The sequence below is a fragment of the Manis pentadactyla genome, chromosome 12 (assembly GCF_030020395.1).
Source record: "Manis pentadactyla isolate mManPen7 chromosome 12, mManPen7.hap1, whole genome shotgun sequence".
Taxonomy (NCBI): domain Eukaryota; kingdom Metazoa; phylum Chordata; class Mammalia; order Pholidota; family Manidae; genus Manis; species Manis pentadactyla.
In genome coordinates this window covers 89,196,902-89,222,292 of record NC_080030.1, presented here as the reverse complement: position 1 = coordinate 89,222,292, position 25,391 = coordinate 89,196,902, and the positions used below count along the sequence as shown (strand labels likewise).

At 48.0% G+C, this 25,391-nt stretch overlaps 1 protein-coding gene across 1 annotated transcript in view; it reads right to left on the bottom strand.

Annotated features, from left to right (window-relative positions):
* Positions 1 to 25,391, bottom strand: part of NT5E (5'-nucleotidase ecto) — a 59,664-nt gene that overhangs the window by 4,538 nt on the left and 29,735 nt on the right. The window contains exons 2-8 of the mRNA XM_036899184.2: positions 18,660 to 18,882; positions 14,143 to 14,331; positions 5,403 to 5,600; positions 4,222 to 4,376; positions 2,667 to 2,772; positions 1,721 to 1,870; positions 253 to 453 (exon numbers count right to left, since the gene is read on the bottom strand). Coding sequence (XP_036755079.2) covers positions 253 to 453; positions 1,721 to 1,870; positions 2,667 to 2,772; positions 4,222 to 4,376; positions 5,403 to 5,600; positions 14,143 to 14,331; positions 18,660 to 18,882 — 1,222 coding nt within the window. The remainder of the gene's footprint in view (positions 1 to 252; positions 454 to 1,720; positions 1,871 to 2,666; positions 2,773 to 4,221; positions 4,377 to 5,402; positions 5,601 to 14,142; positions 14,332 to 18,659; positions 18,883 to 25,391) is intronic.

The following is a 25,391-nucleotide window of genomic DNA, read 5'->3' as shown; positions in this document are numbered from 1 at the left end:
ACAACTTAAAAGTTTTCAAATGTTTCGGATTAAAATTTTTTTTCCCTGACCCTGATGGGTGGGTACGTGTGCTACAGAGAGGTCCCAGTGCTGGGTTGCTGTTTTCCAATAGCAAAGCAGGGGGGAGCTGGCAACCCAGGGGCAGGATATGGTTTCTGGCTTTCTCCTCCTGGCAGAGCTCCCCTCTTTGGACCAGTTGTATTGTTCCTGAATACCACTGGGACAGAGACAGGAAGGGACACTGGGGCTTACCAGAATCATGCTTTAACATTTCGTCTTTTATCATCTGGAATCCATCTCCACCACTGGCAAGGAAGCTCGGGAGTATCACCCTATACAACTCATCCATCCTGAGAGGCTCGTAGCTGGGCACCCGGCACCAGGTGCAAAGAACGTCTAATTTGATGACTCTGTCCCCAGGTTTTCGGGAAAGATCATACTCCACGTGAATTCCTAGAAAAGAAATGAGTTGGTACATCTTCACTGAATTCAAAGGCACATTTGTTTCCTAAAAAAGGGGTTTTGGCCAAAATCGGGAGTTGGGACACTGGACTTATGGGAAATTTCAGGCAGAAAGAGGGGGGTGATATGGTAGGATACCCTTTCTTGGTGAGATTTATCCTTGAGTTCTTCTCGGGGGTGTCTGAGAACTGGGAGGAAAACAGGCTGTGGGTCAGAAGGGGCAAGGAGTGAGTCTGCAGGGAGAAACCACATCTTTCTGAAATCCTGAATGAACTGGTCCAGCTACTTGTTTTAGTGGCCTTGGAAAATGAGAACTAGATGAGAGGCATGGATCATTTGCTACAAGTTTGAAGACTACTAAATGGTTATAATTTGGGAGACTTTTACTAAACATACAACTACCCTGTACTGTGCCGGGGCATCAAAACCCCACTGTTCTCTCCACTCTCTCCTAGAAAAATGCAGAATGTTTGGGCTACCACAGGCACCAGGCTACCTTCCGCAGCCCCTCAGTTCCAGCAGTGGGGTGCTCTGCAGAGGGAGGCCCCGACAAAGCAATCACACCCGTTAAGTGGCGGCTACCATCTACAGTTAGGTGCGGGCCAGCAAACGGTGTCAGAATCAAATAATTATGAACGTATAATTCATTGTACTGTGGAATTATTGACCAAAGCATTTCAGAAGTCCTTGGCAAGTTGGGAAGCATTTATTTTCATTCAGTTTTCACTGCAGTCCATGGGATGGGCAGGGCAGGTTTTCTCACTGCACTCAGAGGGGTTGAAAACTTGTACCAGCTCACAGTGGAAACAGAATCCGGTGTTCCCGTGTGTTTATACAGCTGCTGCCCCTTCCAGAAATCATCCCTGTAAATACTGACTGGATACTTTATTCCTTTGAACCATTGCATGGTTCCAGGTAATTGTGAGTAGAACAGAGGAGGGATTTTTTTTTTCACAAAGCATATTGAATATTTAAAGAACTAAGATTTTAACAGAAAGGGGACAGCAAGGCTGGAGGGCCAGCTCCTGCAGAAGGCCCATCTGATGTCCAAATCAGATTTGACAAGTACTGCTTGTTGCCAGGGCCTTGGGGCTTTGATCTTGATGGAGTCTGGGTGGTTTGGGACTCCACTGCCATTGAAAGACTAAACGCTGTTGCTGGGTGGGGGGACACCCAAACAAGCCTGGCCATGGAGCCTGGTGAGGGCGAGCTAGGCAGACCAGCAGCAAATGCCACCTCCCCTCGGAGGCTGACTTACCGCCCACCTGCAGGAACTCTCCAGTGGACTGGCCGTAGCGGTGCACACTGTGCTCAAAGACCTTCTTTAGGGTGGAGCCTTTTAATTGGACCAGGTCATAGGTGCCTCCAAAGGGCAACACAGAAGCCAGGTTCTCCCAGGTAATCGTGCCTGAGGGTCATCACAGACAAGGCAAGAAGGAAAACAGCCTGAGGACAAGCTTACACCAAAACCAATTCGGTGGGGGATCTGAGCTCCCTCGGTGTGTCTGAGTGGCTCCTAATATCCAGGGGGGCATGGGTTCAAGGGGCTTCTGGCCACGCCCTCCACTCCTGTGCAAGACGGAGGGAGCTCATGGATGGCCGCGGCTCCAGAGTCACCTGTGCTCTGGCCTGCATCCCCTGGCTGGAGGCTGCCTGTTAGAGATTGCTCCACTCCTCCAGACAGGCAGTGTGTCCCTGCCTCCTGTCCCGTGAGGCCATGGGGTGAGCTTGGGGCTTACACTGAGGCCGATGGCATCTGATAGTGTATCAGGGAAGTCTGCAAGAATGTCTTGAGTATCTTCCTAATTGGTTTGTTTCACCATATGATATAATCCTGGATATCTATAAATGCTCTAAAAGTTTTTGATCCAGTGGTCTATTTTTTTCCAGCACAGAGATTGGACAATTGTCTTCTTCTTGGATATCAAGGAGGAGATTGTCAATATTTTGCATAGATCAGCAAGAGTCTACTTAGCTTTGTAAGTCAGAAGTTTAGATCAAGCTTGGGTTCCATTAACCCTAGCTGCTGCCTCTGTGTGAACACATGAGTGTGTGTGCCCTTTGGGTCAGGCACTGACTTGAGCAACAGTCAGCCCAAACCGAAGGCACTGACATAGTGGTACATGGCTGGCAGCAGAGATGGGCTGAGGCTGCCCACGGGCACGGTCAGACAGAACACGTGAGCTGAGGCCCTGGGTGCATACCATTGTTCCGCTCGTCAATGGGTGACCGAATGCCTCCACCATTTAAAATGCACATGGACACGTGGTTCCAGGAGTCTTCGTCCAGCTTTCTAAGGTTGTTGTTAATCTGCAATAGCAGCATGAATGTACATTAGCTATTTTGGGTCTTCTTCCTGAGGACCAGTTCCAGGGATCTGGTTAGCTCTACTGAAGAAATAAAGGTCCATCTCTCCCGCTCCTGTGTCCCCAGAGATTTCTCAGGTATGTTTAGTCAGAACTAGTTTTATGCTCAGAAAGCAAAAATGAGATACTGTGACCGGTCTCATGTCAGACTCTCTGAAGCAAATGGCTCTGAGTCCCTACTCCTGAGTGAGAGAGTAAGACCGCTGGACTCTCAGGCCAGTGAGCCCTAGCAAAACCGGCTCGTAGATGTGTTGGGGCGGGGCCTCCGTGCAGACTAGCCTGCCTCGCTGTCCCTCCACGGCCTCCTCCAGGCTAGACCCCACACTTGCTCTGAGGATGGAATTGAAAGCCTTTCAACTCCAGACCTCAGGCCAACAAGAACTCTGGCCTCCATGTCCAGGTCCCCAGTCAGTTCCCACATTGGCAATTTTGGAGGCACAGAGACAGCCATCTGAAACTGGAGAGAACCCGTTTCATTCTTACTTTTCTTTTACAAAATATGTTTAGTCACAAGAAATAAAATGAACACGCTATCATTTGAAGAAAAAAATGTGCAAGAGTAAAATAGATCCCTAGCCTCTTAAGAGAGATAAGCACTGCTGACAGCCCCGGGGGTGGGGGGGTTGCCCTCTTCAAGACCTCTCTCTAAACATTCACATACAGGCTTCTCCTGCACTGGCGCATGAAGCTGGGGAGCCAGCACCAGCCTCACCTTGGAAAGCATAAGCCATCATTCACTTGGCAGAAATTTGTTGAGAGTGGCTGTATCCCAGGCACTCTGCCAGGCACAAAGAAACAGCCCCCCTGGGTGTGGGCTTTGAGCCCGTGGGAGTGGTGCAGCTGACCTGGGAGCCTTCTGCTGGGCATGGCCCCCAGGGCGCTGCCGCGCCACTGCCTGCTTTTCATGGGTGACAGTGGACAGTGCTTCTCATGGGTGATCTCGCTCAGCCACAGCACTTAATACCGTCACAACTATGTCATCATTCTCTGCTTGGTAGGAGGTCCCAGTCACACGAGACCTAGCTCTCCGGAGCTGAGAGGACAGAGCGGTGAGACTCAGTCTGGGCAGGCAAGGCCCAAGGAGACGTGTTCTATCCACTACATCTACATCCTCAGAGCAGCAGAGTTTGTGTACTTAGATCCTCTTGGAGAAAGGAAGCAACGCCCAGGGTGACCACCACAGAATAAGGCTCCAGGCCTAGAAGCAGTAGTGGTGGTCAGCCGGCCTAGTTCAGGCACCTTTCCAAGGTACTGGCTGTGAGTCCACGCCAAGCTTCGGTCTAGGGCGCCCCTAGATCTGTGACCCTCAGGCTCCTCCCTCGCACCCCTCCTCCTCTTTCCTCCCTCTGCACTCTGTCCCTCGGCATGGTGCCGGGCTCCCAGGGCCACTCACCATAGCGTCACAGATCAGGTTGCCCATGTTGCATTCCCTAAAACGGCACGACTGAGTGGAGCCATCCAGATAGACAATTGTTTTCCCCAGTTCCTGGGTAGAATAATTATTCAATTTTATCCGCCATTGGTTAATGTCTGCTTTTATACTTGGGTCTAGAAGAAAGTAAAACAAATGAGAAACAAAGCAGTTGGCAGTTAACACAGAGCTCACACTGGCCTAAATTTTGGAGAAGGAATCAAACGTCACTTGGTTTACCTGTGTATGTATACATTTCTTTAGCATATTTATGTACCTTTTGGGTCTGTGAGATTTCCCTAGGAACCTTTTGGTCCTTGGTAGTAAGACCTGGAAGGGATCTTAATACAAAGACTTGCTGGGCATCCTAACATCAACTCATGCCATCTGCGTGAGTACCCGTGGGCCTGCCCGGCAGGCATTCATTTTGGTGGTGGGGAGCTGTTGAAGGGTGTGGGGGCCAGGCATAGAGGGCCTGCTCAGGTTCTGCTGCGGCCCAGGCCCCTCCCTCCGGCTGCTGGGGGTGCTGCGCTGTGACCACGGGTTCTGGGCACTGTGGCCCCTCACAGCCTGTGCTCCCCCGATCTGATCAATAGTAAGCAGTGAAGGGCAGCTGAAAGGAAAGCACAGGAATGTGTTCCTGTATAGTATATGAAAAAGGGTGACATAAAATGTATTGTTCCTCTCAGTCTCAGACAAAAAAGTAAGAAAGACACTCCCTCACTTGATAAAGAAATTGAAGCCGATCAAGACTGGGCAGCTCACCCCAGGCACACGGCTCCTGGGGCCAGGGCTGGAGCCCCGCTGTTCCTAAATTGAACTCCTTTGCTTCAGTAGGAAGCTCCCCTCTGGAGCTGAGAGTGGCTGTCTCCTGCCAGGGCAAAGTTTGAAAAGGCACCCAGTCTGGTGCTGAGCGGACTTGGAGAAGCCCACGGGGACTTCAGGCATGGGGGTGTGTTTTCAGTCTCATCCATGAAGAGGGTAAATGTGTGAGCAGATCAATTCTTAAGAAATATTATGGTTTTGTCCTGAAACATTAATAAAAAGCATAACACACACACACACCCCACACTCCCCCACCCCCAAACACACACTCGCAGGAGAAAAAAAATGCAGCCATCTACTTTTTGGGTTGGTGGAACCCTGCCCTGAATATCAGGTACCTTCAGGAATGCTGCTGTTGAGAAGAATGGGATTTCCATGGGAAGTGATGACGTTTCCTTTTTCATCAAACTCAACCCTCAGATAGCCTAGGTATTTGCCGAAAGCATAGGCTTGGACCACGGGAACCTTCCGCCCGTCATCCGAGGTGACTATGAACGGGTACTTCCCAGCCGGCACCTCTTTGGAAGGTGGAGTACCTGAAATAGAAGAGCCAAAGCCGATCAAGCCAGGCCTTGTGCATGCCCGGCTGCAGGTGCTGGTCACTGGCCCGATGACAGTGGCGTCTGAACTGATGATTTGCCAGCTGCGGCCCTACAGAGCTGGTCTTTCAGAGCCCAGCTTGGGCAACAGGCCCCATTTCCACATGCCCTTGTGGCACATGGATCCTTCCGTTCCCAATGCATCAGGCATTTCCTCAGCTCTTCCTAGTCCAAGGCACTGGGCCTGGGGCTGCGGGGGACATGCAGGTGCCATCCTGCTGACATCGCCCTGCGTCCTCCCCGACCCAGGCCCCACCCCGTCCTGGCCAGTGGAACAGCCAGGCCATGTGACCGCACGCGGTCTCCTCGCCTGTAAAAGGGGTCACGTGACAGCCGGCCTTTCGCAGAGCCGCTTAGGGGATGGAACGCCTGAGCACCCCAGCGCAGCGGCTGGGACACAGGACACAGTAAGTGTACATCCCCTTCCCTCGTGAGGCGCCGGCCCCAGAAAGCCTAGACACACTCCAGAGCGAGGAAATGAGCAGGAATGACAATGGGCTGTTCTCAGGTTTGCGTCCCCTCAGGTTCTTTCAGAAGAACCAGCTCCCCCTGGCAGCCACCAGCGCGCCCACCGCTGCCCTGGGCCGAGCCCCATGCTGGTCAGGTCCTGCTGGCTTGCGTCTCAGAGGACCCCTGTGGAGCGCTTAGGAGACACTGCCTAGAGGCTGAGAGGCCCACACACCACTGCCGCCTGCCACGAGCCCAGCCACCCGGAGTGTGGGCCCCGGCCCCGAATCCCTTGATACAGGACACTGGTATAACTGGCCCTTCCTTCGGGCACCCTGCAGCTCAGTCTTACATCCACGGAGACAATGACTTGTTTGGGTTGTTTTGAGTCAGAGGCTATAGAACAGATACCCTTGACCCACTACTGTTTCTCTTGCCCTGACACCACACCTATCCGCAGTCCTTCCCATTAGAGGCTCACAGAGGGCAGAGGGGACTTCAGAATGTGCTGGTCATTCACACGGACCAGTGAGGAGTCGGCCCAGAGCCAGGCCCTGGGATAGACCTCCCTGACTCCTCCGAGCACCCAGGAGGCAGGTCCTCCTATCAGCCCCCTTCGCCCCCCCGCCAGGCAGTGTGTCCAAGGTCATAGCCGCAGGGTAAGGACAGGCAAGTGAGGAGCAGACTGCTAGGTGCCTGAGCGGCCGTTCCCTCCGTCACCCAGCACAGCCTACTGGCGAGCTGCCCTCGCGGAGTCAGCAAGAGCCGGCCGCCAGAGGCCCCTCAGCGGATCAGATGCAAGCCCAGGGTCTGCGCTCTGGGTCCCCCGCTGTCTCTGGGCTTCTCCTCTCACCCAAGACAAGCTGGGGTGAATGTTACGGAAAACCCACTCCTCTCCTGCCCCTGTGCCAAGAGCAGCCCCTTCCCAGCTCAGTGCCACCGGGCAGAAGTGCTGCAAGCACCAGACTTCACGAGCAGAAAATAGCTGTTGCTCACCTTAATTTCCCATTTCTTGCTCCCCCTGGGAAAGAAATGACAGAGAAAAAAGTCTTGGAACTTTATTTCTACAAGAGCACCTGACCTGAGACCCTGTGGAGGCCTTGCTCTATCTGTGTGTGCAGTGCACAGCCTCAGGGGCAACGGGCAGGCGGCTGACAGTCCAAGTATCGGGATATGTTAACAGCTCTCATCGTCCTCATTCGGTTCTATGCTGGTCCTCCTTTGGGAAAGCCTGGAGCCTGGTGTTAACTTCGGAGGACAAAAGGGTATGGCAGCCCCCTACCACCTAGGTTGGAGAGGGTCTCTGAGCCCAGAGAAGTTTGGGGAGGTGCAGTTTCCAAACGTCCACAAGGTGGCGCACTAACCTGGCTTTTTCTCAGCCTTTACTTTCCTGTTTTCACAGACATAACCGAACTTAACCTGCAAGTGAAGCTAAGGAACCTCATCATCGGGTCAAATGCCTCATCAGGTCAGGCACTGCACAAACAGGAGCTAGCAGCCCCAGCTCCCAGCTGTCAGGGGATCTTCCCCAGCAACTAAAGGCCTTGATGTTCTTTTGTTAGAACAAGACAGGTCATCTGCTCCTTAAACTGCCTTAATTAGGAACAGGGAGGACGCTCCCCACGTGGCTGCGTGAGCAGCAGGGCTGGTTTGGCTAAGCTCTGCCTCCTCCACAGCCAGAGCCCTCGTGCTCCTCCCATCGCGGCAACCCCCGGAAAAACCACTGGCAGAGAAAGCAGGCCAGGACTTCACATTTTCCATCTGTCTTCAGAAGCCCAACTTGCAATCTCGGCAGGAGAGAAATTACTCACCAGAACTCTCTTCCAGCCATCTAGCAAATACAGAATCTGAGAACCAGACCTGGAGACACCATGAGCTGTGGGCTGACATTTAGTTGGTAGAAGGGGCATCCGCTAGCACAGTGCAGGGGCCTGTGAGACCCTTACGGGGCCCTGCCCTGGGAGCCCCCAGCAGCAGGTCCTCAGGAATGTGACGTTCCAAGTGCAGGCCTGGGAAACGGCCCTCCCAGGGGCCAGAGCGGGCAGAGGGTGGATCATGTGGCAGCAGCTGTGCCAGGGTGCAGGCCTTTGACAGGTTTTCATTGGCTGAATTATGGAATGTTTCAAGGCAGTCCACGCTATGCTTTTAATGTACGTGGGCACCAGCCTAAGAAATTTGGACCCTCCTATAAAAGGACCAGATAAAAAATAACTGGTAATCAGCATATTTCACATCATTGCTTCTAAGGGACTTGAGCGACCCTTTTAAATTACTTGGAAGTGCTGTTTTTCACCAGACACTGCTTTTATCTGTCTACCTCCCTACATGTCTTCAGGCAAGCCAGGGTCCTGGGTCACCATTATCTTGTGACTGGGCTACTGTGACAGCCTCCTTATGGGTCTCCGCCCATCTCCTTGGCCTCCTCTAATCCAGTCACCACACAGCAGCCCGAGTGATCTTTCTGAAACACAAACATGGTCTAAAAAAGATTACGCATCTTCGGCAAGAACCCACAGTGGGCACAAAACCCTATGGAATCCAATCCGGGCTGTGTGTACCAACTCCCGACTGGCTGGGGCAAGTGAGGGAGCTGCTCACCGCACACACTCACTCATTCGACAAACGTGTAGAACTCCAAGTGCCCCACATTTTGGATCCCCACTGGCCTGTGTACTTACTCTGTATGAGGCGGGGAGAGGCTGCTTGATCAAGACAGAGCAGGAGAAGGAAAGCTCTCTGCCACCCTCCCCTCTTCACACAGGATCTAGCCATCCCGTGATTAGTATCTGTCCAGGGGCCAGACTTCCCATTCACTTTTTACATTATATAATAGGGCTTTATATAGCAAATGAAAAAAAACCCTCAAAAATCAAACCACCATCCTCTGGTTCTATCACCAGGGCCTGTTAAAATGCAGAGCCCAGAGGAATGAGATAGAAAGAGACATTTTCGTCTTAACATACCCTTATAGTTTCATTTACTAACAGGCCTCTCTCAGAAGGAATAACTTTATTTCTTGAGATTAAAAAGGGGGTATTCATGATCATAAACTGATGTAAGCCTGATATATATTTTTGGGAAAATCAGCATTTAGCTGGAGAAGGCATTTATGGGGTGGATGCATGCCCTGAGAAATACTGTGTGTCTGCCTTTGGTGAGGGGCATTACCAGCTGATTGCCACAAACCATGCACTTCAGCCACACTGGTGAGCAAGGGAACCCGGAGAACATGGTTAAACATGCTTATCTAAGAGAACCTGGAGGTTACACACCAAAGATCAGAGACCTGAGTGAGACACAGCCAGGCTGCTTCGGATAAAGCACGGCATTTCGGGTTTCTTATCTTTTAAAGGCAATAAGATACATTTGGTCATTTGTGTATTTAACTCAGATTCTCAAATTGATTATGTATCTTCTTCTGCTTTTTTAATTAATAAAAATATTCACAGTAGTTCAAGGTGTTAAAGTAATCAGAACAGGCCCCAAATGGAGTTGCTCATACTAAGCCCCAAACAGCAAACCACAGTGTAACTGCATTTCTATGCCTGGCTCTGCCAGAGAGGGAGGGCCTCGATCAGCCAGTCAGCGCCAGGCCCCTTGGCACCAGTTCTGTGACCAGGGCTTCCCTTTGTGCCACAGGAGGAAAGAAACCCTGCTTCAGCCCATCAGCAACGCCCAGAGGAACGCCCTTGATCCTGCTCAGTTAACTCTGTGCGACTCGGAGCTCCTTCCTCTTTGCTGGAAGGGATGCTGCCCGATTCATGAATCAGGGAATAAAAGCCTGCTGGATCAGCCAGTGGTTTGTGGAAAATTTTCTCTTAATAAAGTTTAGGATTAATGGTTAAGTTTACAGGATTTAGAAAGGGCTTTATTTGTATCTTTGTTTTTTAATTTGTTTACAAAAGGAAACCTAGCATGACAGAATACTTGGCCAATGGAGAAAAGAAAAGATTATCTGTGGTCCCACCACCCTATGGCAATGACCAATAAAATTTCTGTAAATTGAAAAAAATATAAGTATGGACAGCCGTTGGGGAAATGGTGGCAGAAGCCATGAGAATGAAGGCTGGAGCTGGCGTGGAGGGGGAGACGGAAGCTGGGCACCAACTTCTGGGTGTCGTTGCTTGGAGGCCGGAAGATTTGGAGGGGACAGAGTAGGAGGTTTGAGCCCAAAGCTCTTAAAGGTATAATTCAATTCTCTGCAGCTTCAGAGGAGGTTAATAGTCTAACCCCCAAGTTTTTATTTTCCAGATTTTGGAAAGTAAGTCATCAGGTTCTCTGCACGGATGGCTGTCTGGGGGACCGGACATTAGAATGAAAGAGATCATAGGCTTACTCTGCAGATGCACACACTGAAGTCCACACTCACCCTCACCACAGCTAGCAAGACTGGCCTGCATAATCCAAAATTCAGTTCAAGCAGTGGGAAGCAAGCCGTGACAGCCTCATATGAGTCCACCCTCCGGGGCCCCACGGAGGATAGAGCCCCCTGGTTTCGACCTGCACTCACTTGGCTACTTTTTCCTCCAAAGGCAACAACATGGACCCATTCATGACTCTAGGATTTAATTCCTTTAGAGAAGCCATTTTCCAACCAGTCCTCATCCTTGCAGCTTTCAGGTTCTGTAAGCCTGGTTGGGGGAAACTCTCTCCTCTTCATTCTGATTGCCAAGAATGCACAGGCAAGACCAGGTTTACCTGCATGTGCACTGCAATTTAATCAAAGAACCTGGCATGATGTTCAACCTCTGAAGGGGAGAAGGTCACGCACTATTTGTCATGCCTCGATTAGAGCTGAGTTTTTAAAACTATGGGCTATCTATAGCACAGTGAGATTAATTTAATAGGTGGCAACCAGCGTTAAAAATAGATAAATAACAGAAGAGAAAATGATCAGGTGCAATACAGATCCTTTGTGAAATTTTCCTTCAGGTATATGTGTATGTGTGGGTGCTGGACCCCGTGTGTGGCTAAAATGGTTCTCAGCAAGAGTCCAAGAGATGTACTGTTCTAACTATATTTTTATTAACTCATCATATTTAACCTTAATTTTATGCTAATTCCAAAAACAATTCAGTGAAATTTTTTTTTAACGCCATGAAAATTGACGCAAACAAGCGAATATATCTCATCTGCTCTTGTGTCCTAGTGATACCTTCAACTGTTATGCTCATTCTTCAAAATGATGAGTATCACAACTGAATATTTTCATGAGAACAAGTTTAATCTTGGTAAGCAATCATGAAATGTGAAATAAATAAGTGACTAAGACTCTAGAGTCAGTTTTTTCAGAGATCGTCTACTCTAGGATTTATGGGTAAGCAAATTATAATTTTTACTCCCAAATCTTTCTCCTATCCAGTCATTCATCATTAACTAAATTCATCTGCTTAGTGAAAGGCACATATTGTTTGACGGGACCTCATTGGCTGGGACAAAGTGACAGGGACAAAAAGTACAGGCTGCAGAATGACCGGGAAGCCAGACACAGTCACTATAACTTCCCAGGCCCATCGGGTGTGCTAACTGATGGCCACACCCCGAGGCTGTGGCTGACCCCTGGGTGTGGAAAACAGCATCGATTAAGATGCTGGCAAAGCAAGTCTGGAGGACCACGGGAAGGACCTCAGCACATGAATGGGTGGGTTAGATTCCTTTGATTATTCATGCAGTGTTTTGGTCCTGCCTCATTTGAAACCGAATTTTTTGAAATATGGGCTAGCTACAGTACAAAGATATTAATCCAATGGATGGTAATAGGGACTTAAAAAAAATGAAACAGTGGAGCAGAAAAGTCAGCGTGCATCCAGGTGTCAAGACCAGGAAAAATCCCACTGGGACAGGGACTTTGTGAAAGTCTTCTTTCAGTGTGTGTGTTTGAGAGCGTGTGCTGGGTTCTCATGCACATGGCCTGTCTTCCTGCGGATCAAGTAAAAAACACTTGATACCACTACTCTCAAGGATGAGGGGGTGCAGGCACATATCTAGTTCCTGCTGTGTGTTCGGGTTCTGACAATGCCTCAGAAAAAAGCTACGAAAAGGCTCTAGGGAAAGGTTTTTCATGGGTCTGATGATGGAGCTGGGCTGTAGGTGAAGCAGGGACAGCTCACGTGCTGGCCCTGCCCTGGCGCCTCCCCTCGGCCGCTCAGTAGGCCTGCCACAGTGACAGTTACTGCAGGCATTGCGTCACTCTGGCAGATGAGGGACAGCGGGCAGGGGCGGCCCCTCTGCTGGTCAGCAGTGCAGCTGGAGTCGGAGCCTCTACCTGGTGCTGGCCGATGACCTGTCCAACGGGTTCTTCCTCCTCTTGACACTTACAGTCCATCTAACTCTCCCACAGCTACGTTAAGTGGCTCTCAGATGTTTGACTGCAATGCTACCCACATGAAGGAGGTGCCCGTCATTGTCAAGGCCGTGTCACCATCCTGTCATGGCACTTCCCTGCTCTGTGCCTGGAGCTGTTCTCATCGTGTTATATTTGTCTTTTTCTGTGGAGCAATATATATCCTTCCAATGAGTAATTTAAGTATACAATCTATGTAATCCAGTCTGTTAGAAAAAAAAAACCTATGGTTTTATAAAGTCACTACCATCGATTTCACAATCGCTAATGGGTGTAATCTTGTTTGGAATTATTCTCTAGCTTGTGTCTACTAAGAGGCAAAATACTTGTAAGGAATTGGATCAGGAAGCATTGAGCATGTGCACACCAGCATTATTTCCTTAAGTGAAGGCCGGTCCCACGGTGTGAGGGGGCTGGCGGCGCCACAGTGCGTCCCGGCAGTTCTCACCGGTGGGCGGCCTGGCACCTGGCCGCAGAGGCGGCCGGCTAGTTAGGGACTACGGAGGGCCTTCGTGTTCACCGTCTCACACAGTTTTCACAACAACGTGGCATTTTATGCATTATCATCCCCACTTTGAATGGAAGCCAAAAGGTTCAGAGAAGGGGAGTGACCTGCTCAAGGTCTTTCAAGTGTATCAGGAATGAGGACTTCTCACCCAACACTGTGGTTCTTTCTTTTCTTTTTATAATTTATGTCTCTTTTTCTGGTGGCGAAAGCAACATGCATTCCTTATTTGAAAATACTAAAAGGTATAAAAATTACCTGTCTGCTCTTCTTGATGATACTTCTTTTAACATTTTTGGGCATTCAGGGTGTTCTTTATTTTTGCTTTTATAAAAAGTGGATTGCCTTAGGTAACCCATACAGAGACGGGCAAAGCGGCGACCTCTTCAAGGGGAGGGTGTTCCCCACCAAGGCCTTCCTTCCCACTGCTGATGGTCAGTTACCAGCCAGGCCCTCCTCTTCTTCCTGTTCTTGAAAATACTTGAAAGCTCCATGCAGTGAGAGTGGTGATGGTGGGGCTTGGTAGGAAAGATTCACTGAGCCAGACTCAGAAGTTTTGGGACATCATAGGTTCAAAATAGAAAAAAAAAATTTTTTTTAACTAAAACTACTAACACCAAGGAGAGAAAGAAGGTTGTGGGTGCGGGTTGGAGAAGGAGAGGGAAAGTGGGAAGGAAAGACAGAGTGAGGTGAAGTAAGGAGGGGGAGGCAGGGGAAGCGCATGCTTCCAAGAGGAGCCAGGTAGCTTCCGGGATGCTCACAGCCGAGTCTGGACCTGAGCCCACAGCTCCAGGTTTGGGGACCTGTGACCCTGTAATTCAACTCCCGTCACCTTGAGCTGTAAAGGCCTTATTTACATTATTTTGTTTATGCTTAAAATTTCTTATATGTCATGTTGCTTTTTGATGTAAACAGACTTCTGGTTGGGGCTCAGTAATCTTTTTTGTTATATAGATATATTTTACCCATGTATTTTGTATATATTTATAATACACATAAATAAATGGAATTGACATAATCAAGCAACCAGTAAATTAATTCTTAGTAATGTCTCCTTGAGTAAGATTTACAGGTTACTATTCAATGTGTAAATAGTAGTAAAAATAATAATAGTTACACAGGCAAAAGAGACTAAGTAGGTTATCTAGACATTCTGACACATATAATTCTTTTGAAACAATTACCTGTATAAAGGAATGTGTTGGAGTGGCCTCCCACCACCACATCCACGCCCTTCACTTTCTGAGCAATCAGTTTATCCACTTCAAAACCAGAGTGTCCCAGGGCAATGATTTTGTTTACATTTAGAGTTTTTAGCTTATCTACTTCAGGTTGCAATGCAGTGATTTCATCTTCAAATATTAAATTCTCTCCTAAGGAGCAAAAATAAATAAAATGAACACTTATTAACAGTAATTTTTATTAGACTACTTATTATACATATTAATATGCCAAGTAAAAACTTAATCTACTAAAGTTCTTAAATTACTAAGACCAAAGCATAGCTATAAATACAAAATCTTTACAAAGCCAATAAAAATTCACATCCATATCCTCAGTTATCTTCACTTAATGTTGCATCAGTTTAAGGTTGTGTATGATACTATATTGCTCTAATTCAATCTCAAACTATGAGGGGGCTTCAGACCTGGAAGCCTATGTATTTCTTAAAATGTGTTTTTATATTTAGACTCCCATTATGTCAATGCAAAAAATGCCTGAGCGCATAAGCATGATGTACTGTCTGTAGCTCAAGTAGTTATGCTGTACACCGTAAATGTATACAGTGCTGTATGTCTATTATATCTCAACAAAATGGGGGAAAAAAGATTGGTAACTCTCTTTGTTTGTACATTTAGGACAATCAGTCTTCAAGCTTAAAAACATCCTTGAATGCCAATCTGCACATGCCAGCTGACAACTCTGCCTCGTTCACTTGATGAGGTCAGCATTGGAGCGTCACTGAGCTCTGCATCAGCAGGGGGCTCATCCAGTTGCTGGCTCTGGGGGTCTGCATGTTCTCCATGGATGCTTAGTCCCCCGTGTAGTGGGAATGGATCGCCTGATGGCACAGGCTGGCGAGTGCAGGTGTGACTGCACAGCCCGGCTGCTCTGTGCGCTGCCAGCGTGTGCTGCCTGGTGCCACGGGATGGCCATTTCTCCCTCTGTCTCTGGCGTCAAACCTCAGCCAACTTTGAGGTCTCATGGCTTTCAGGGGCATGGAGGTGACAGCAAACGTAGACCCACGTGCTGCCCTGGTGGCATGTCCCGCAGTCTGACCAGGGAGTCCCTGAGGTGATCTGGACACCTCTAAGCTGAATTTCTAAGAACCACCCCTGAAATGAAAATGCCAAAACATGAATGCCATCTCAGGATGCACTCCCCCACCCTAGAAATCTGCCAACTCCAGTGTGAAAAGTCTACATCTCCGCAAGGAGCAACAAGACTCAGAAACATACCCCTGCGTTTAGGATCTTAACACTAGTCAACTCAACGTGGGCGAATTAGCACAGAAGATAATGAGCACGGCTGATGGTGAGGCCAGGGAAGCCCCAGGATGAGGGCCTGAAAACGAGTAGCTCGCAGATGTGCTGTGCTGGACTGTCAGCGTTGTCAGTAAGTCACAGGCAACAGACAAAAATCAGGAGTTGTAACAACTCTTGCCTCCACTGTGCTGGCTGGTCAGCCCAAGAGGCCCCAGGCTCCCGGGTCACCCTCAGAGCCAGGTCACCTTCTCTGTGAGCTTCTCCCGGAAGCTCCCTTTAAGCTGACAAGATGCCCCGGCCCCCACGCCGCACTCTCCACTCCCACCTCCTGTGTAACTGTTCTCCATGGCGCTTACCACCTTGGGACACACCAAATATTTCACTCATTTGTTTGTTCTCCCACTACACATGTAAGCTCTAGCGGTCATATCCCTGGTGCCTAGAACAGTGCCTGATGCATAGGCAGGCACTCAGGGGAAGGAATAGATGAATGTTGAGACCTTTATGGGATGCTACCATTCCCTGCTTATTTTGGCCAGCAAGAGGGAGCAAAAAGTTCAGAAAAAATGCTCTAAGGACAAAGCAATAGATCCTCCGACACATCAGAAACCTCTTGGTGTCAGTTGTCACTTCTAGTTAGTGCGCATGGGATGTATTTCAAGATATCCTCAGGGGCTCACAGGAATTTCATTATATAGCTAAAATAAATTAAATGTGCTAGAAATACCAGTTCTCCCAGTGGGCACCGGGGCCAGGGCCAGAGGAATGGGCCTGGATTTGGGGCCAGAGGCCTGCAGGAAGAACCAATGCCGGTCTGCGGGGCCTGTGAGTCTGGGGGAAGCCAGTATCCCCAGAAGCCCTGTGCCCCACCTATCTCCTGCTGTGGTCCCCACACTGTGCAGCCGTTCTCTCCCGGGAGCTGCTAGCAGGCGCACCCTCATTCAGATCCCCTTTCTATTAGGACCCGGTAAAGGACTAATATGGGGTGAGGTCAGAGCCGCCATCTCTCCGCCAACACCTCCCTCCGCCACTGCTGACTATTTAAGAAAGGATAACGCTCTTCTCCAGGTCACGCCTGAACGCTCTGTCGGGCATTCAGGAGGCCCTACACCCAGCCCACACCCAGCTGCCCAGCCTTCCCTACATGGAACCTGCACTCTGGGCTGGACTGAACTCTCTGCTCGTTTGTGCCGGTGGCCCCGCACTTCCCTGCTCCTCTGTATGCATTCCGGCGGCTTTTGCTGAGAACTTCCCATATGCTGGGACTGAGCGGGACACCGAGCGGAGTGAGGGCGGTAGGTCCCTGCCCTCCTGGAGCTTGCGACTCTGCCCTGGCTGCTGGTATGCCCTTGCCCCGGGATGCTGCATGTGGCCCAGGAGGGGCCAGGAAGGCTCTTCACCAAGTTACCTGGCCCCAGGTGAGGCCATCACTCCTTCCACTCACCCTCCCACCCCCACACCTTCCCTGCTCCCTCACTTTGTTTAAGACTCTTTTATGACATTTAATTACATCCTATCTTAAAGGGACTCACAAACAAGTGGACAGATGCAAATTATGAAGACCCGTAATTATTCAATCACTGAGCAAGTCCTGACCCAGAGATCCTGAGCTGGCCTACTGGGTCCTAGGTGCTCACGGAGATGAGGGGCAGCTCTGCCGTCATGCTGCTCGGGCCAGCGCCGGAAGCTCCCAGCAGGGGCCAGGGCCCAGGGGCGCTGGTGTCCCACAGCAAGAGCGGCCAACCCCATGGGGCCAGCAAGGGCAGCAGCACCTGGGCCGCAGCCATCCAGCCCTGCCCACACTGGAGGCTGCATTGGAGGTCACACGACTTTGCTCTGCCATCTCCTGCTCCTCTTTACAGAAAAGCCCCAGGAGCCCCAAAGCTGCCACACTGCTTCGCCCCAGGAAGGTCTGGTCACCAGAGCCACCCGGCCTGCAGCAGGAGGGCCAGGGTGCCAGTCGGGCCGGGCGGGATGAGGGCGGCTGGGGGCTGTAGGTCAGTCCCTGCGGTGGGACCACATCCCGCCCTTTCAGTCAGAAGGGCGCCTCTAAAACACCAGCAACCCGCTGCCTCCACAGCCATCCTCCGGCTCCGCAATGACCTCAACAGTAACTGCTGGCTGTGGGTCGTACTGTGTACAGAGGCGGTCCCCCTGCTCCCTGCAGTGCCCGACAGCCCCCACGGCCCAGACGGGGGAGCCCAGAGCCTGTGCCCGCCTCCAGCTGGCAGCAGGCAGCACCCCCAGGGCCGGAGCCCTGCCACTCAGGGGCAAGGGGAGCTGACGTTTTGTGCCTTCCAGTGGCCTGGACCTGGCTTACTAATAAGTGTGTTACTTTTCTAATTGTCAAATAATTATATGTCCTTCATCAGTGAATTCTTCATATAAACCCTTGTTTCTGGATAACATTACATCCTAATTTCCCTTTTCTTTTCAAATATGGAAAGAAAATTAATGGCAATAATTTAGGAAAAAGATCATTTTTGTTCTCACTACCAAAGTATTTTGGTAAAAGTGTTCCTGTAAAAGTGACTCAAAAATGTTGCTTGAATGGCCTTAAGATTGTATATGTAGGTATGTGTATATATAGGTATCTGTCATATGATCGATATCTATATTATATCTATCTATCTATCTATCTATCTATCTATCTATCTATCTATCTATCTGTATCTATTAGGATATAGATATGATAAGACCATATGTCTATTTCCCAGAGAGCCAGATACAACAAAGTCATTAAAAACAAAAGATAAAAAACAAAAAGGGAGAAAGAAGAGTTAACTAGTCATGGGATGATCATACTAGGAGAGGAAAGATAGGGTGAACTGAGGTGCAGCCCCAGCCCTGGGCTCCCCGGCTCCCCAGCAAGCAGGGCGGGGTGCTAGGCTGCTCTCATTGTCCGGTAAGTGACCCTGGACTGTCCAGCACTGGTATAAACGGCCTTCCTGCCCGGTTTTGAAAGCACTGAATTAAACAAAGATACGGTTTATGTCAACAAAGAAGTGATTAACCGGAAGAGTGGAGGCCTTGACGAAGTGACAGAGAACACGGTGGGGCCACTGGACTGGTTTCATGAAGGTCATCCTAAGTACACCGTTTGCCCAATACCACACGTTGTTCCTACTTTTACCAGCAGTTCAAAAAAAAATGATGCCAATTCTGACTTAGTGCATCTATTTTCAAACAATGAGTGCTAGAAAAGTAGAAAATACCTGGTTTTGAGAGAAAAGGGGTCTCTTTCGAAGTGTATCCAACAATGCCCACAACTTCCTCACCGACAGGAATGATTTTATATGGTAAATAAAGTCCTGATATTCGAGATGCTAGCGGCCCCTTTGCTTTAATATTTGCACTCAGAATTGGAAATCTGGCTTCTTTGAGGAGTGGATCCATCAGTCCTTCTACACCGTTATCAAATTCATGATTTCCCAGCGCCTAGTAGAAAGGGAAAGGAGAAAAAGATTCAGGTACTCTGGAATTCCTAATAAAGCATGCCTTAGAGAATATTACGTCAGACCAGTGGCTCCCAAACCCGACAGGACCCTAGGAGGCTGGCTGCACGACCCACCGTCTTTGCGCCCAGAGATTTCGGTGGCCCTGCAGTTGGCCCCAAGGACATGCAGATCATCAGGCTGGTTGGACAGCTGCTCCAGTTCCCACACTTACTGAAGACAACGTCAATGTGCGTGAGTCGCCCGGAGAGCCGCTGTCCCGCCACTCCCGGGTCTGGGGCAGGCTTGAGAGTCTGCAGTTACTGGGCTCTCTCCAGACTTTTTAGGTCCTGTTTTCTCTCATAAGCCCACATTTCAATCTGCTAACCCAATCACTCAAACCACCACACCCCCAGGAGAACCATTAGAATCAACAGGACTCCAGCAGGAGGCGACCGGAAATGTATAGCTGGTGGAGACCGAGAGGAGGGCTCACCTCATGTCTGGGTGTCCTTGGTCACCGGTCCCTCTCATTCCTACAGTCATTTCCCCCCAGACCCTGGGGTCCTCTAGTTCTTCTTGGAAAATGAAGATTCCCAGACACAAGCAGGAGATAGTTTCTCCCGCATTTCACAGTGAGGCGCTGGCTTCCTCCTTCTGTCGGCACTGGGTTTCGTCCCCAGAGGTTTCACATCCTGAAAAGCCTTCCACCCCTTTCTGCACTGGCTGCCTGGAATGTGCACACCTCCTCTAGGCACCTACCTCAGGCTCTGGCTGCCAAGGTGGTTTTGCAAACTTTGTACCTAAGTCAGTGAGTTTCAAACTTCCTAAATACTGCATGCCCTCTGGTTTCACTTTGTGGGCCATTTGGGAACAGACCTGCAAGTGCTGGCTAGTGACCCCTCAGTCCCTCCTGGCACTCTGTACATGTCTGAGGGGGCCTTGACCCTGAGCACTGGGGCCTGCTGCCCCTGCAGCCCCTCACACAGGCAGCCCCCAAGCATCTGCAGCTCCAAAGACTGTGTATGGTATGCGTTTCCCCCCATCTGCATGTACCTATTCATTTTTACCTGTTTCTCTGACCTAATTACTTCCCTCTTGAAGGCTGACCTGGTCTTTTTAATTTTAATATCATTCATGTATGATTATATGAGCAACATTATGGTTACTAGACTCCCCCTATTACCAAGTCCCCACCACATACCCCATTATAGTCACTGTCCATCAATGTAGTAAGATGCCATAGAGTCACTATTGTCTTCTCTGTGTTGTACTGCCTTCCCCATGCAACTCCCCCCTACATTATGTGTGCTAATCGTAATGCCTCCTTTTCCCCCTTATCCCCTCCTTCCCACCATCCTCCCCAGTCCCTTTCCCTTTAGTAACTGTGAGTTCACTCTTGGGTTCTGTGATTCTGCTGCTGTTTTGTTCCTTCAGTTTTCCTTTGTTCTTACACTCCACATATGAGTGAAATCATTTGGTACTTGTCTTTCTTCACCTGGTTTATTTCACTGAGCATAATACCCTCTAGCTCGATCCATGTTTTGCAAATGGTAAGATTTGTTTTCTTCTTATGGCTGAATAATATTCCATTGTGTATATGTACCACATCTTCTTTATCCATTCATCTACTGATGGACACTTAGGTTCCTCCCATTTCTTGGCTACTGTAAACAATGCTGAGATAAACATAGGGGTGCATCTGTCTTTTTGAAACTGGGCTGCTGCACTCTTAGGGTAAATTCCTAGAAGTGGAATTACTGGGTCAAATGCTTTTTCTATTTTGAGCTTTTTGAGGAACCTCCATACTGCTTTCCACAATGGTTGAACTAATTTACATTCCCACCAGCAGTGTAGGAGGGTTCCCCTTTCTCTGCATCCTCACCAGCATTTGTTGTTGTTTGTCTTTTGGATGGTGGCCATCCTAACTGGTATGAGGTGATATCTCATTGTGGTTTTGATTTGCATTTCTCTGATAACTAGTGATGTGGAGCATCCTTTCATGTGCCTGTTGGCCACCTGAATTTCTTCTTTGGAGAATTGTCTGTTCAGCTCCTCTGCCCATATTTTAACTGGATTATTTGCTTTTTGTTTGTTGAGGTGCGTGAGCTCTTTATATATTTTGGACATCAACACTTTATCGGATCTGTCATTTATGAATATATTCTCCCATACTGTAGGGTACCTTTTTGTTCTATTGACGGTGTCCTTTGCTGTACAGAAGCTTTTCAGCTTGATGTAGTCCCACTTGTTCATTTTCTGCTTTTGTTTCCCTTGCCCAGGGAGATACGTTCATGAAGAAGTTGCTCATGTGTATGTCCAAGATATTTTTGCCTATGTTTTTTCGAAGAGTTTTATGGTTTCATGACTTACATACAGGTCTTTGATCCATTCCAAATTTACTTTTGTGTATGGGGTTAGACAGTGATCCAGTTTCATTCTCTTACGTGGAGCTGTCCAGTTTTGCCAACACCAGCTGTTGAAGAGGCTGTCATTTCCCCATTGTATATCCATGGCTTCTTTACTGTATATTAATTGACCATATATGTTTGGATTAATATCTGGACTCTTTATTCTGTTCCACTGGTCTATGGGTCTGTTCTTGTGCCAGTACCACATTGTCTTGATTACTGTGGCTTTGTAGTAGAGCTTGACATTGGGAAGCGAGATCCCCACTGCTTAACTCTTCCTTCTCAGGATTGCTTTGGCTATTCGGGATCTTTGGCGTTTCCATATGAATTTTATAACTATTTGTTCCAGTTCATTGAAGAATGCTGTTGGTATTTTGATAGGGATTGCACTGAATATGTAGATGGCGTTGGGCAGGATGGCCATTTTGACAATATTAATTCTTCCTATCCAAGAGCGTGGGATGAGTTTCCATTTGTTAGTGTCCTCTTTAATTTATCTTAAGAGTGTCTTGCTGACCTGGTCTTAAAGGTTCTCCCAGTCTTGGGCACTTGTCTTTTCTCTTGTATTCTTTGGACATCACGGTTTCTTTCTCTGGTGAAATAAGTCTCCCTCCTGAGCTTACAATAACTATCTTAACTGTAAGGTTGTTTACTTTTAAAGGAATGCTTCTACAGTTTATCATGAAAGATTATGCGATATGTTGGCCACATTATACTTTACAACAGTGTTATATTGTTAGCATTTGGCAATAGCTGAAGTGACTCTTTTTTAATGTGCTCTCCCCCTACTTGCGTGTGACACCCTGAAAGTGGTGACATTGGTTGTCTTTTCATCTCTCTGCCTGTGGGGAGAGGAGGTCTGATTTGGGGGTTCAGTGCTGTGCATGGCCTGACTGAGTGATCACACTCCCACAGCTTCAACCCCAAACTTGGTATCTGCAGTCCTGAGTTTCCCTGACTGATCTGTATGTCCAAATGCCACGTGGGCATTTCCCCCATCATACAAGTACCCCACACTTATCGGGCTCAAAGCCCCTTCCTCCAGGTTCCCCACCTTGGCCCAAGGTGCCATCACCTGCCTGTCGACAGAGCCGGAAGCCCCACAGCAGCTGAATGCCCCCCACTCGCTCCCTCTCCACACATCCCCCCAGCACCCACCTTTGCCCACACGCTCTGGTTCATCCATCCCACAGCCGCTCCAGGCTCACAGTCCCTGCCGTTCTCTCCTGGGCTACTGCAAGCAGTCCTGACCGGGCTTTCAGCTGGGTCCCTGCCTTCCCTGAACCATCCCATATTTTGTTGCCAGAATCATCTTTCTAAAATGCAAATTTGCTCTTATTAATCTCCACCTTAAGGTCCTGCAGAGGCTCTCCACTGCCTTTGTGATAAAATTCAATATCCCAGGCTCTTTGAGATCTGGACTCGCCTCCCCCAGTTTTATTTCCAACACTCACCACCTTAATGTGCGAGGCAACCGGGCAGGGCTGACTCCACCACTCAAGAGGAGTGACTCGGGAACATTTGTAAACCACAGCTTCCTCTGAAAGGGCAGTGAATGAGTACAATTCAAGTTGTAATGAAAATGAGCCAGCATTTACTAAGCACTTGCCATACGCCAGCATTGCACAAAATGATTTTGCATAGAAAAACTGGTTTTGTGCTGTGAGGTTGGTGTTAGTTAGGACTATCCTTATTTTACAGATGATAAAAACTGAGATCAGGAGATGTTAGGAGAATTGTTCAAGGTCGTACAGTTAGTAAGCAGAAGAGCTGGATGAGAAGCACTTCTGTTTGACTCCAACCTTCTCAACCTTTACGTGTGGATGTAAGGGCTGTGCATAAAACCTAACACACAGAGAGCACTCAAAATAAAACCCTACTTCCAGTTTTCCATGCTCTCACTTATCTTTGTCCCTTTGTATGATGGATAAATGCTGATTGGTGGGTTGATACCCAACAGTTTGAGATAGGACAGAATAGAATTTCATGCCTGCCTTTATTACTTTTTTCAACCAGTGGCTTTAACTCCTGAGACCTGATGATTCTTTTAGAAAAAAGACCTACCAATAATCCTTCATTGAGTTAGATGTCCTTTCTCTGCTCTGATGGTCACCTCTGTGCAGCCCTGGCAGACCCTGCATTTGCTTACCAAGTGCCTCTAATGTTCAGCACAGTTTCTGGAGCAGAGCAAGGATGCATCATCAAGTGAATAAACGAACGAGCAGAAGAATCTCTAACACATTTCTTCTATACACAGCCAACTTTTCCAACAAAAATTAGTGCAAATTCCTTTGTAGGTACTTACTTTCTTTATAAACTCATATTTTCACTTCCCCACCTTGAATTTCTCCTTTCTTCCTGTTTCTCTGCCATTGCACTTATTAGAACTTCATTACTTGTAAGACCTTCAGGAGGAGGACCACACTGCTCACTTGAGTATCCCCCCTCCCACCACATCTGGCATACAGCAGGTGCTTAAGAGATGTGTTAAATAAATGATTACTTATTGATTCCCATTATTTTTTATTAATAACATGAATACTTCAGGAAGAGTCTGCTCAAGAGAAGAGCAGAGCGGTAAGAGAGCAAGAGAGGGCAGGTCATCCTCCCATGTGCCTTCACATCTTACAGAGCATTAGTAGCAGAACATAAGAGAATTAAAACATTCATAATGCAGTATTATTTTGCCTTTTCTGGTCTTCTCTGAAATTCCCCATCCATGTTTCCTCATGGGCTCATCAACTTTCTGCTGCTCTTCCCAGAGCTTCCGGCATGCTTTTAACATCTGATCCTCCTCTGAGCTAAACTATTACTTGCTACTTACTGCTACAGTCCTCACCTCGGGCAAGTGGTTTTCCTGATCATAAATCATATTTTTATGCTCTTTTCCTCTCTCTCTCTCTCTTTTTTGCTTTCCAAACATTCCTTTCTAATAGTGGGTTCATTCATTCACTAACCCTATTCACTCATTAATTCTAGCCCTATGATTATATATTTTGCCATCATACTAAATTTCACCAAATACACTTTTCTGTAATTAAGAAAGCCAAGCCTAGCAAATGAGACCTTCTTCATATCTCTCACACCAGAATGACAGAAATGTAATGTGAGCATCTGGTCTAGCCCCCAGCTCCTCATCCTCACTCCTTGCTTTGTGAAGCAGCAGCCTAAAACACTATTTTGAAAAATAAGGAAAAAAACTGATGACCTTATATGAAAGAAACTTTATACACTTTCCATCTGTCCCCCAATATTTTGGCCACCCAAACACTTGTAATGTTGCCAGCTGTTTAAAGCTGAAAACAAATGAAATTGTAAGGACAAGATATCTTACTCTTCCATGACTCAAAATCTTCTTGTTGGTAAATGAACTCTGAGGAATAGAGTTCATTTTTTTAACATCTTCTGCAGGTATTAGTTACTATTTACATTTGATGTGGGTTGGCTGTGGAAGTTCAGTGGCTTTAGAAAAACTTTCTGTTGACTAAGGTGGAGGTCCAGCAGGCTTTTCAGGTCATAGGAATCAGCAATGGAGGAATTAAGATATTCTAACACTTCTGACTCCAAGTTTCTCATATGATTACTAAAAATACCCTGCAGTTGGCAGGGAAAGCTTATATGTAAATTTTGGTTTGTAATTCTAATACTGAATATAGGCCCAAGTCTTAGGAATATGCAATTTCCTTACTTAGGCAAATCATCAGGTAATTATGAGGGGCTCATATCTCTAATCATTTATTTATTTCCAGTGAATTGTGTGTGAAAAAGAATTGAACCATTCAATTATCATCTACTGGATGCCAAATGAGATGGAAGGTAACTAGTGCCCATGAAAGCTGAAGCACAAACAAGCACATGATGTCCTAATGCCACCCGCCCTACCCCTGCCTCTGTCCACAGCAGATGCCAACTGACTGACTGAGATAATCTTTCCCACTGAGTTTGGACTGAGCCTCAGAATCCTTCTTACCCTGACCCTGCAGGGGGTTGTTGTCAATCAACCAGAGAAGGCACTTGACATGAAACTGTTTTCTCATCTTTGCATTAAGATAATAATTGTAAGTGTGAAGTCTATTTATTGACCTGTAACAAGAGTAAATTA